Below are 12,619 nucleotides of genomic sequence, written 5' to 3' on the forward strand. Positions count from 1 at the left end.
AGACATAGAATATGTAGAACTGTGTCCAGTCCTGGGCTCCCTACTACAAGACAGACATGAACGTGGCTGGAGTGAGTCCAGCAAAGGACTGCAAGGGTGGTGAAGGGACTGGAGCATCTGCTGAGACTGTTGAGCCTGGAGAGGAGAAGGCTCAGGGGGATCTTGTCTGTGTGTATCCATACCCAATTGTAGGGGGGGAGGAAAACAAAGCCAGATTCTTCTCAGTGGTATTTAGTGACGGGACACAAACTGAAGTAAAAGAGATTTCATTTAAATGTAAGAAAATCTTTTTTACTTGTGAGGACCATCAAACACAGGTTGCCCAGTGAGATGGTGCAGTCTCCATCGCTGGAGGTGCTCAAAACCCAACCAGACCCAATCCTGAGCCCCCACCTCTAGCTGACCCTGATTAAATGACCTTTCTAGGTAGCCTCCTAGAAGCATCCTTCCAACCTTATTCAGCACCCCATTTATCATGAATCATAGAATCACAGACTGGTTTGGGTTGGAAGGGGCCTTAGAGGTCATCTAGTCAAACTCCCCTGCAACCTTCAACTAGATCAGGTTGCCCAGAACCACATCCAGCCAGGCCTTGAATGAAGTCTTAGCCAAACCTCCATGGCATTGGTGAGAGTTCTGCTAGATATATTAAAAGCTTTGGGATCTGGACCATAAGGATTTGAACTTCTGTATAAAAGCTGTTTGTTATTAACTGCGCTGTCTTCTTCTAACGTTGCTTGGAAAACTGCAGGGGCTGTTCACTTCATCTGTGCCTTTTGTTTCCCCTCAGGAGCGTTCCTTCTCGCCAAGTATTCGCCGTCGACTTCACGCTGGCCTCGCATCTGTTAGCACTTCAATGCTGATTTTATCAAATCTAATATTTCTTGGAGGAAATCACGTTGGAAAAATCTACTGGAACAGGATCTTTATGGAAGGCAAGTTCGGTTTTATGTGCTTTCTAGAGAACAGAACTTTGCTGCTGTTGCCTTGGGTGGGCTGAGCCGGGTTCTTCTGCAGGCTGTGTGACTACAAAGAAACATTGTCTTTCTCCCATCAAGTCTCTAACGAGAGTTACCAGGCTCCTCTGTCAGTGGAATCACTGAAGATTGAATAATAAATGTGTGACAGGTTAGCCAGGTTGGATTTTTTCTCTCTGCTTTGCATTGCATGTACATCAGTGAGAACAGGCAGACTAAAGCAAACCTCATAGCTTCTGTGGAAGCGTAGTGAATGAGCTCTGCAGAACACAGCATAATTGAGCAGTTGAGGTGGGTTTTGTAGCGGGCCTGTCAGGGTAGGGACCTTCTGAGTGTTGAGAACAAGGCCTGAGGACAGGGGACCTTGGATGACAGCGTCAGCCTGTGGTGTTGCTGACTGAGCAGTACGCAGCAGTGTGGGAGCTGACTCAGGAGACAAAGCCAGAGCTCAGTGTAAGCAGGACGAGCTTTCTTACTGCTGCCAGAGGCCCACGTTGTCAAAGAAGCGTCTTGTAGAGGAGTATTTCTTCCTGCTGAGGGAAGTTGTAGTAGGGTTCTGTGCCTGGGAAGAGCCACCACTGTTGATTGCTCCTTCACGCAGCATTTCCTCCTCTTGTTGCTTGCAGTGGTTTAGAGATCAGCGCTGGGGTTTCAGGGTTCTATGTAACGTCTCAAATACTGGAACTCTTTTAAGTTGTGTACAGAAAAGGAGCAATTTATCTTCTGAGCTCAAGCAGAAAAACCCAAAGCATTCAAACAACTCTAAGAAATGTACCTTTTTAGCATAAAATACAGTGAAGCTTTTTGTTGGTATTGGGCAGGCAAGATGGGGTGAAATACTTGCTCGTGTTTGGGTTTTGCTCCTAAGACTCAAAATGTTTGGGTTTTATTTTCTTTAAAAGGCTTGATGTTCCCTTAAATTGTTTCTTCCCAGTTGGAAGAAACTGTTGGCAAATAGTTTCTTGGAACTATTGGAAGCTATTAGTATCTTATTATTATCGGAACTATTTTACTATTACTATATCATTGTTATTGTTACTCTTGCTATTGTATATTATTATTGTATATTATTATTATTAATTATAATATTATTATTGTTGGAACGATTATTATATCGTTATTATTGGAACTAAATGGGAAACTCTTGGCAAATAGTTTCAGTAGAAGAAGCAAAATAGCTGAGAAAGTAAGTTTGTCTCTTCTTTCCATCGACAACCAAAAAAAGCACTAGTGAGACTGTCCATTTCAGGTTTGTATCTCAATTTTCATCATGCAATTTGTGTATTAGTAATGGAGAAAGTACGCCTTCCTCTTCAGAAGGGTTAGCAGTTGGCAGCATGCTGGGGTTTGCATCTGGTGGACGGTGTTGGAGCAAGCAGAACAGTATTTCATTAAACTAGATCAAGTACTGATTGTTTTTTATTCCTAATGCTTCTTTAGTCTATTGCTCTGCATATAGCTTAAGTACGTGTGGCTGCTTCAGTATGAGGTACCAGTATGAGGTCTAGGATAGGAGTAGCAAATTAGTTCAGTCATTTGCAGCTTTATCTCCATGATGTGTTAACCAAACTTACTACTTTTAGAACATAAAAGCTTTTGCTTAGTGCAGCTCACATTCTGCTGTAGAAATCTCAGTGTTAAGCTTTATATGCATGTATCCTTAGATCACGCAGATGACCGTGAGGGTATTCTATTGCTGCGTGATTCTTATGTACTCATATGTACAACCTGAAATCTGCTAGGATTTTATTGCATCAACACTCCTGCTCCATTGGGATTTTCCTACTCTGGGACAAGTGCTGAGCATTGAAGGCCAGACAAGGACAATACAAGCACTGACAATACAAGGACTATTCAGAACGATGGTGTTCAGTTTAAGGTGAATGTACCTTATCTGCATCTCTGTAGGAGATGTAAGAAAAGTCTACGCATGTATTTGCAGAGTGCAGTGCTAAAAGATAAATCTGTGCCTAGTCTCCACTGTTTTGGTGAAGCCAATTCTTCAGTATATTCAGACCAAAGTAAATACTAGAGTATGCACTCTTGGGTCATTCCTTTGGCAGCCCACCCAATGACAGATGAGATCTAGCTGCTTGTCCTCAGTTTTTGTCCTTAAGCTCATAAAGAATTAAGTGGGAATGTGTTTGACTTCCCTCGAAGAAGGAAGGGTGGTGGCAGTGGGTGACTGCTCTTTGGGGCACAGTGTGTTTGGGAGGGGGTATTTTTGTGCTTCTTCTCTGGTGTGATGCAAGCAATATGAAGTTCCCAGGCACGAAGGTCTTCTGTTTGTGCAATATGATGTTGAAGGGCTTTAATTAGAGCAGATGCTGACCTCCTATCATCAGTGTTATAATGTTAAGTGCATTACTAAGATGTGCTAGATACCCATCTAGTTACTTTGAGTCAATGATTGTTAGCTTTGGGTTGAGAAGAGAGAAGTTACTTGGTGAATTTCAGGTTAAAATGTTAATATCCTTGTTGTATTTATAACCTTTTGGATCTGTTTGAAATTCAGTTTAGTTTAGGAAACCTGAGCAGGGTTTTGCACCACCCTGAACCAAATCTAGAGAGTAGACATTTGCATGTGGAGAGCACGTCTGCATTCTCAGCAGCCTGGGCAGCAGGACTTGAGCTGCGTGGACCAAGGAGGCACAGGGCTCTGGAGCAATAGTGTGACATAAACATCCCTGTAAGGTAAAGAACAGAACACTGAGGAAACAAAGCTGTCCACCTGCACATCAGCTGCAAAGAGTAGTCGGTTCCTTTGTTAAATCCCACAGATTTCTGTCACAAAGATAGAGGTTATACTTGGAGGAAGAAAGTGGGAGAAGGGGTGTGCATTACCCAGTTTGTAAATAGAATTGGCATTTGTAGAGCACTACAAAATTAGTCAAGAACATACATGCTAAACTCGAGGAGTAAAATGCACCTTGGAGCAGAAGTCAGATCTCCAGGGTTAGGTATAACTTCAGGTGTTGTGCATGGCTTTTTCCAAGTCTGGCAAGTAAGTAAATCACAGATTATTAGTATTTTAAAGCCATAAATGCCTAATGTGTAGCACTTTATAGTCAGAAATGGAGTTCTGTTTTATAATACCTAAAACAGTGCTTGGAGAGCAGCTTCCCATTAGCACGGGTGTGACAGTGGTGCAAATCTAACATGGCTAACTCTTCAAAGGAAGCTTTATTGAAGCTGGAGATGTACAAAACGCACTCTTAGTTTTGCTTTTTGGCTGCTGAAGAGGATCTACTGTGTTCTTCTGCAAAGACTGAGTATTAGGAAAGACCTGGACAGTTGTCTAAGCATGGGGAGGAGAGGACATGGGGATGAAAGCAGTTAAACACTAGGGGTTAGACTGAGGAGGGGTTCTCTTTGGAAAGGTGCTCTCCTGGGACCGGTGTTGTGCACTGCTTTTGGTTAAGAGACTGAATTATCTTAGCGAGCATGGCCAAAGGCATCAAGCTGGAAGGGCACTCAAGTATAGTGGGTGATAAAAGTATAAAATGCTTCCTGCTCTTCTCTGGTTTGTGAGGAGCAGAGCCCAGAGCAATGAGGAAAGCACACAGTACGTGTCAGGTGTATTTTACTTTCAATAGCTCTCTGAAAATGGGACAGGCATCATTTAACTTCCCACTAAATGGTACTTCAGCTATCCAGCTTACCTTGCTACATCATGAGGAGTGCCTTTCTTGAGGGCAGTTCATCCCATATACATCTACAGTAGCATGGGATGGGATGCGTTGTCACTCTGCTCAATTCAGGAGCCTTTCGTACAGGTTAGCTTAGATGTCCTGCATTTGGGAAGATGTCCTTTAGGAAGCTATCCAGCTCAGAGTGAATTTCACCTTCAGTTAGACCTGATTCACCATAGGAGTACAGAATGCCTGGCTAACAGAAATCCTGCAGTGAAGGGTATCTGCCTGTTCTACCACACTGCAGACTTGATGCATCAACAGCATCATTCCACTTAGGACAGAAATAAACCTTACCCCAGGATGCATTGACAGCACTGTAAGGTGCATAAAATAACCTCTTCTAGTGATGATCTGAAGGCTAAAGTTTTAATTTGTGCAGGTTTTGTTACTGCAATTGAAAAGAAATTATAATCATCATCTGACAGCAACGTGGTCAGATGGGAAGTGGAGGAGCCAAGATGATGAAATAAATGGCATTGTTTTGCTCTGAGAGGGAAGTATGGAGTGGGAAATAGGTACTTAGAAGTTTCTACAAAGGAAATAGTAACAACTATAGGTCCAGAGAAGACAAATAACCTCCTGTAAAGTGTAACAAGGAAGCTTTAATTGAGGCAAGAGAACCTTTCAAGCTGTAAGACATGGAAAGCATTGAAGCACTAGGTGAGCTGTGTTGGGTTGCCATCTCGGGAGAACAGTCTCCAAGCAGACAAAAATCTGTCAAGCAATGTAGAAAGTGCTGATTTCCTCGGGGTGTAGGAGGAGCTTTGGCATGGCCTCCAGACCCATCCCGAGCCCTGTTCTCCCTGGGCATTCAGCAGCAGATCCAGCTGCTTACGTGGAAGGGAAATCTGCGCAGCACAGCCGGCTTCTTGTTTGGCTTTTGATAGCTCTCCAGCAGGTTGGGGGCAATGGGGATGCTCAGAAATGCAGCTTCAGTAACATGTTCTAACAGTGCCGTTCTGAGTTTGATGGTCTGGGTGTGGGGGAAAGCCCAGAGTGCTGTGGTTGAGGTGCACCTCCGTGGGAGTCAAGGTGCACTTTCAAACTGCTGGTGGTTACAGCCATGGACAGCTTTGAAATGATTTGCTGCTTCATACTTCTAGCATCGAGGGCGGAGTGCCTAGTGTTGTATGTGAGTATTTCATTAGGGGAATTTCTAGGAGCATTTAAACCCAATCGTACTATGCAAAACTAAAGCTTGTTTCTCAATGTCTGTAGTGTTTGAGCACTCATTGAGATGGCGAAGCGCTTATTTGGCCTCTGGTTTTCTCTTTCAGATTGCTTTGAAGCAAAATCAGGTTTTGTGCTAGAACTCCTTTATTCGGTTCATTTATAGGGAAAAGGTTTTCTCATCACTACTAGGCAATTACCTGACCTACTTTATGGAGGCAGAAAAGCCTTTGGACTTCTTCAGGGCTGTGCAGCCCTAGCTCAGAGTGTGCTTCATGGGACATCTTAGGCATTGATTTGCAAGCGGGAATTTCCATGGTAATGGCATACAAGGTTCAGAGGTTTGAGTGCACCAAGGGGTTTAGTGTGGCAGGTTTCATGTAGCATGCATAAACTTTGGCTTGCCTTGGCAGAGACCGCCAAAGAAGGTCTTTTGGCATCATGTTAATTTAAGGATGCTGTTTGCTAATTACAGTATATGACAGTATTGGAGATTATTCTTGGAATTCTTATTTGTTTCATTTTATATAAACATGCCTCATGTGCTCCAATAATAAGAGCAGGAAAAACCTTTCAGGTGGTTCAGAGGTTCATACAACAGCATATCTCCCTTCAGAAACTATCTGAATATTGCTAGTTAGTTTGAGTAAGAGATCTTACACGTTTTAAGGAAGGAAGCTAACAAAAAGAGTTGGAGCAAAGTAGTTAGAACTTCTTATTAAGTTCTATTATTGTTATTATTGGTATTATTATTATGAGAATTCGAATTACCTGGTGTTGCCAGGTCATGGACAATGATATTAAAATCATGGAATGGTTTGGGTTGGAAGGGACCTTCAAAGCTCCTCTCGTCCAAACCCCTGCAATGAGCAGGGACACCTTCAACTAGACCAGGAGCACTGATTAGGAGCCATGTTGCACTTCAGCAGCTTCTGAGATGGGTAGCAGCAATACCTGTGAATTCCTAGCTCTGAAGGGGCTTTAGAAGTGCAGGAGGAACGAAATGATGCAGTGAAAGGTGTCAAAGGAGGCCACAAGACCTGTCAGCTGAGGTGTGCGATACTTTGCTGTCCTTTCTGTGCCTCTCTTGCAAAGCCTTTATTCAGATTTCTTTGCAGCTGAAAGAAAGAGGAGGGTTGCTTCAGTGGCTGACGGTTCAGAGTTAGTGTTTGTGTTTGCAGATGGCCCTTGTTGTGGTTCAGATGCTCCTGCTGGAGGGCAGCTGGGATGCGCTCTCCCAGTGTCCCTGTTCCTCCAGGTTTGCCCTCTCACTGAGAAATCCCACTTGCTGCTGTGATGCAGAAACTCACTTAAGGTCATTTTTTCCCAGTGATGCATTTCAAATGCTATCTTGATGGGTTGCATAATTGAGGGAAATACTGCAGAGTGGCAGGAACAGCACTGAAGATGTCACGTTCCCTCCCATGATTCATTCCTCTTTGTGCACAAAGGAAGCTTGTGTTTACAATCATTCATGTGACCTTGCTTGGTGGGTGCAGGTCATTGGGAAGTGAACTGGCAAAATACCAACAGAAATGGATTTTGGTCTGTAGTCATACGGAGGCAGGGATTTGTTTTTTTCGCCTTTCACCTCCCAAAGGATGAGAGCTGTATAAAAGAAATATTCGCATGTTTAGGGGATTTCTTTAGCGCTGAAACAATCAGGCATATTCTGCCCTTTTCTCTTGAACCGCTTTGGGTTGAGGTTCCATTCTGTGTGAAAACTGTTGGAGCATTGCTGTTTAAATGCAGCCGTTGCTATTGAATCTCAGTAGTTTACTGTTTGGCCTTACGGTCTTAGGACCTGATCCTGCAGTCGTGTCAGTGCAGAAGGATTCTTCTGTCTAGAAGGTCCCAGGACACATCTGCCAGGATCAATATGATTGCAGTCACCTCTCATATACCGTGTTAAAGACTTCATTTTACATACGGCATGTGCAAGTACAGAAACGCAGGGGAGTCTGTGCTGTGAGTGCACGTACGGAGTTCGCTCTTGTGTGTTATATCGCACATGACTTACAGAACTAAGTCAACTTGCACTGCACCCAGGAAATGGGGAGTTGTTCCTACGTCCTGCTACCTTCTTGGCAATCCTTTCTAAAAGACAAGCTTGCTACTTAATGGGTGTGCTGATCACAGGCAAAATGCCCCCAGATTTCAATGACTTGGGCAAGGTTCATGGTTTTCTCGTCACGGAGACATTCAGATCCCATCTGGACACGTTCCTGCGTGCCCTGCTCTGGGTGGTCCTGCCCTGGCAGGGTTTGGAATGGATGATCTCCAGAGGGCACTGATGGTTCTGGGGTTCTAATGATGCCAGTAAAGTGATGGATGTTGAGCAGTTGGTGCAGTGGGTTGGCCAAGACCATCTTGCAGCTGTAACGTTGCTGATACCGAGGTGGTGGTGTGGCAGCTGGAATGAATGGTACAGCTAACTGTGCATGTTCTGCCAGTGCAGCAGGTTAAGAAGGTGCTGAGTTAGCACAGTCTGTCAGAGCCTGAAGCAGTTTGGATCAGCGGAGTCTTGATGTATTAAGCGTAGTGTGAACATAAAAAAGAAAACTGGGTGGTTTTTTTTTCCTCAAAAAGCTTCAAATTGCTGTGACCTCCTGACAACTCGTCAGCTGTAATTCAGGTTGTAATTCCCATAGCAGAGCTCAGCAGAGAAGTGGGAGGGTGGGAAGGGTTTCAGAATTCACAGGAGAACTCTTCCAAAGAATTAATCTTGTAACACCTCTAAAACGTCTGTCGTGTTTGGGTTCTTTATGCACGTAATGTACAATGACAGGCACATGAAAAGGCCATGTAGGAATACCCTTGGAAGCATGGTTTCTTTAAAGGGCTCTCTGGGAATTGCTAACAAGAGAGCAGCAGCGTTCCTCGTTTCCTCCATGAGTTGTAGATTACCTGCAGGGCCTGGGGCTGAGAGCTGCCAGAAGGAGCCACGTCGTTGCTTCCAGAAGCAACCCTGGAAGATGGGAGTGTGGCTGCAGTTATGCCACATCCTTCTTTTTTGTGGAGCTGAGGAACAATTCCTGCCCCAGAGGGTGCTCAGGCATTGGAACAGGCTGCCCAGGGCAGGGCTGCAGTCCCCATCCCCACAAGTGTTCACACCCCATGCAGACGAGGCCTCAGTGCCATGGGGCAGCGGTGGCCTTGGCAGGGCTGGGGCGTGGTTGGACTGGGTGACTTTAAAGGGCTTTTGCAACCTGGTTGATGCTGTGGTTCTGTATTACCAGCAGGAGTAATTGTTGAGGACCATTAGCTTTCTTTTCCAGCCAAGAACCTCTGCAGGTTTCACCTTCCCGTTCCCCTGCGGATTTGCCATACGCAGCAAAAGTCTCACAACAACTCACAGTCACTTAACCTGGTAGAAATGACTTGAATTGCTGTTTTATGCTTACTGTGTCCCTGTGCTTATTGGGAAACTTACACATCTGTGAACTCGTGGATGCGGTGGCGTGTATTTAATGATCGGTAAGAGCCACAACTTCAGCTGAGACTTGCAACCATCGAAAAAAGCCTGAAAAATGATGCAATCTTCTGCTTTTCCCTAATTCAGAATCTCCCAGGAGTCTTGTGGCTGTTTTCTCATCACTGAATCCTGTTTCTTCCTTCTGTCAGCTCCTTTCATCTGTCTTCAGCTTTGGACCCATCCTGACTCTTGTTTCAAATGCTCACTGAGTTCCCAAGTGAACTTGGCCGTGTAAGAGCAGGGCTGGAACAGCAGCTGTATTTAGCTTTGCAATCATCCAGACTTGCAGCCCAACTTCCCGAGTTGTTTATGGCCTGCGAGGTGATGTGAAAGCAGCATTGTGGGGTTCCACAATCGCTGCCACTCGGAGCCTGCAGGAGCAAATTTGCTCAGCTGAGAGGGGAAAAAAAGCCCCCTTTTCTCCAAATGCCAGCCCTGCCTGCCAGCTGGGGATGGCAGATTGAAGCTGTGCTCCTTCTGGCTCCTGCATCTCCAGCATCAGAGTCAGAGCTGGCCTTAACGGTTCTGCTGTGGAGGTGCACGGGCTGCAGAGGAGGCTGATCCCCTCCTAGAAGTTGTGTTGCCTGTGCAGCAGGGGTGAAAAGCAGTTGAGAGCTCATTTTTCTCCCTGAGAAGGCTTGACAGGAAGTTTTCGTCTGCTACAGCACGGTTCTGCTGTGTAAGTAGGCAACGTTTTTACACTCAGGCTGTTTTGTCTGTGATTCTGTTGCAGGTTTACAAGCAAGGACAGATGTCTCAGACTATTACAGGAGCTTTCTTTTTATATTCAAATGACTTGACTTCAACCATCCTTAAATAGCCACTGCTTTAAAGAATAGGAAAACTAAAAGTACAAGAATCCTGCAAAAACCTCATTGCTTATTGTCTCATTGCCTTGACTGTGGGCTCTTTGGATAGGGCTTGCAGCTTGGGCTTTTAATGAGAGGGAAAGCAAATTGTACCATATTCCATAAAACTGATAGACTTGCACCTCATAAATGCTGACTGTCCTGTGAAACGTCTCCTAGCTCCTGTCATTACATCTCCTGCGAACTTGCTGTGGCATGTTTTCTTGGTGCTCTTGGTTGCAGCCCGCAGCTCTGAAACTGGGCAGAGCTGGGCTTTCGGTTCATGCCTGACTTGGAATGCGTCAGCCTTTTACGTGGACTCGATCGAATTGTGTGAGAAATGGCACCATGTGGTGCAGCAAGCTTAGCCCTCGTGTCCTTGAGGAAGCCCCATGAGCATAGGTGTGTGTCTCCTTCCTAAACAGCTGGGGTATTTTGCCCAGCATTAGGCAACTCCTTTGGTAACCTTGCTGGTTAGTGCGGTACCTGTACGGGATGGATGAGCAGCGAGGCACGTGGCTCTACTGCTTCTTTCTTATCTCTTTGAGCACTGTCTTTCCCTGGAAATGGAGAGGGACCTCTCAGTACCTCAGAACCCTTCAGCTATGCCTGCCGCAGAGGTTGCACCCCGTACCCATGTGGTGTTCTCTAGTGCTGTTGTGTGGGTGCCTCCTGAGGACCGCTGAATACGTGGCTTTGAAGTGCACGGTCCGGGTCTGCCTAAGCTCTGTGTGACCATTCGGGGAACTCAGTGGCACAGTTCCAGCCTTAACTTCAGTAATCGTGGAGCGGGGACGTTTTTCTGTTAGCGTGTGTGTGCGTGTGTGTAAGTAACAGACTGTGGCTGGGGTACTAAATGCAGGAAATACAGACTCATAGAATCACAGACAGGTTTGGGTTGGAAGGGACCTTAAGATCATCCACTTTGAACCCCCTGCCGTGAGCAAGGACACCTCACGCTAGACCATTCATGTCTTAAATGTAGTTGTAAAGTCAGAGATCACAGTGAACGTTCCCAGTGCTTGTCACAAACTACATCTGATGCTTACGGTTCAGTCTGCAGTGAAAGAGTTTTAAACTTCAGGGCAGGGAAATTCCTTGAGAACGTTTCTTCCCAGAAAGCAAGGGGCTCCTAACGTTAGGGGAGTTTGTATTCCTTAAATTGTCTTCTGTTTTGGCTTCCTCTTTTCTCACTTACGTTAGGGAATGTAGAAATAAGAAGGCACTGAAACCCGGCGGAGACTTGCTAGTTGGGGCTGTCTCCCTAGGTGTTGAATTTTCCCTCTTGGTAGCTTAGCTCAAAAGCTTGCTACAAATGCCTCAGCCCTCCGTGTTTTCACAAGATCTGTTTTATTTCTCACAGTTGTTCAGATGCTTTCCCCAACCCCCTGTCAAGCTGCCAGAGCTGTGTATTCCTGCCCATGCTACTTGTTAGCCGTAAATGGTGTGAATGGTTTGGAGCTGCAGAGCAGCACGCCAGTCTTTAAGTGTCTTGAGCAGAAAAAAGGCTTTGTTGATAATAATTTATGTTGTTCTTTTGATTTGTTGTTGTTGTGTAAGGCTGCTTCCTTATTTTTGCAGCTCACCTGTGAAAACTGATGAGTAACATGATGGGGTTTTCTGTCTTGTTAACATCTGCGCTCCTAACCGTATAATGACGTTGGACTTGTGACTTGTATTACTCCTGCCCTTTTCCATGTGGTTTTTATTAGAGCCCGAGGTAAGCCTTCTATCAAATAGAATAATCCTCCTGCAAATTCTACCTCAGGCTTTGAAGCAATCGTGGGAGAAGAGTGACTTGTATTATAATATAATACAAGCTCTCCATAAAAACTGTCCCGTTTTATGTCTGAATAAAGATTTATATCGCTTCTGGATTAGACAAAACCTCTCACATCCTGGTGTTTGCTGGGCGTACTGTTGTGGGAGAGGGTTGTTTGTCTCCTTAGAAACAGTAGTAAGGTGTTAGTTGAAGTAGTTGTGTTGTGCAGAAGGAAAAGCATCATCTTTAGTAGTTCTTGACATGGAAAGAGAAGTATATCGCTCCATTAGCTGCAGGTTAATTTGCAGCCCTGAAGTGAGGAATAGTTTGCACCTCACTGAAAATGTTTTCAACTTGAATCTCGTGACCATAATGCTTTGGCAGCCCCTGTCTGTTTCTGATACTTACAGTGAAGGCATCTTGTATTTAACAAGCAGTTTGTGTGTAAATAGTTAAAAACCAGCTTGTCAGAGAATTGAAGGTTACCCCGCTTCCTGTTACCATTGATTTTAGATGCTTAAAACAGTGTCCTTGTTCTGGCATGTTCTGGCACATGCAGCTCAGAATGTTTGATACGTTCCTTCATTGCCCTATGAACAAACTGCCTCAGCTACATGCTCAGTGTAGCAAATCAGAAATGAGTATATCTGCATGGAATGGGATAGTCTTTGAGATATGGGCATCGTTCATTT

The 12,619-nt window shown here is 44.9% G+C and overlaps 1 protein-coding gene across 1 annotated transcript in view; it reads left to right on the plus strand.

The window, feature by feature from the left end:
* The window catches only part of HHAT (hedgehog acyltransferase), a 137,110-nt gene that overhangs the window by 78,491 nt on the left and 46,000 nt on the right, over nucleotides 1-12,619 (plus strand). The window contains exon 11 of the mRNA XM_061478850.1: nucleotides 791-935. Coding sequence (XP_061334834.1) covers nucleotides 791-935 — 145 coding nt within the window. The remainder of the gene's footprint in view (nucleotides 1-790; nucleotides 936-12,619) is intronic.

The sequence above is a fragment of the Pezoporus flaviventris genome, unplaced genomic scaffold (assembly GCF_033815535.1).
Source record: "Pezoporus flaviventris isolate CSIRO_AGI_PZ_B2104156 unplaced genomic scaffold, CSIRO_AGI_Pfla_v1 ptg000132l, whole genome shotgun sequence".
Taxonomy (NCBI): Eukaryota; Metazoa; Chordata; class Aves; order Psittaciformes; family Psittacidae; genus Pezoporus; species Pezoporus flaviventris.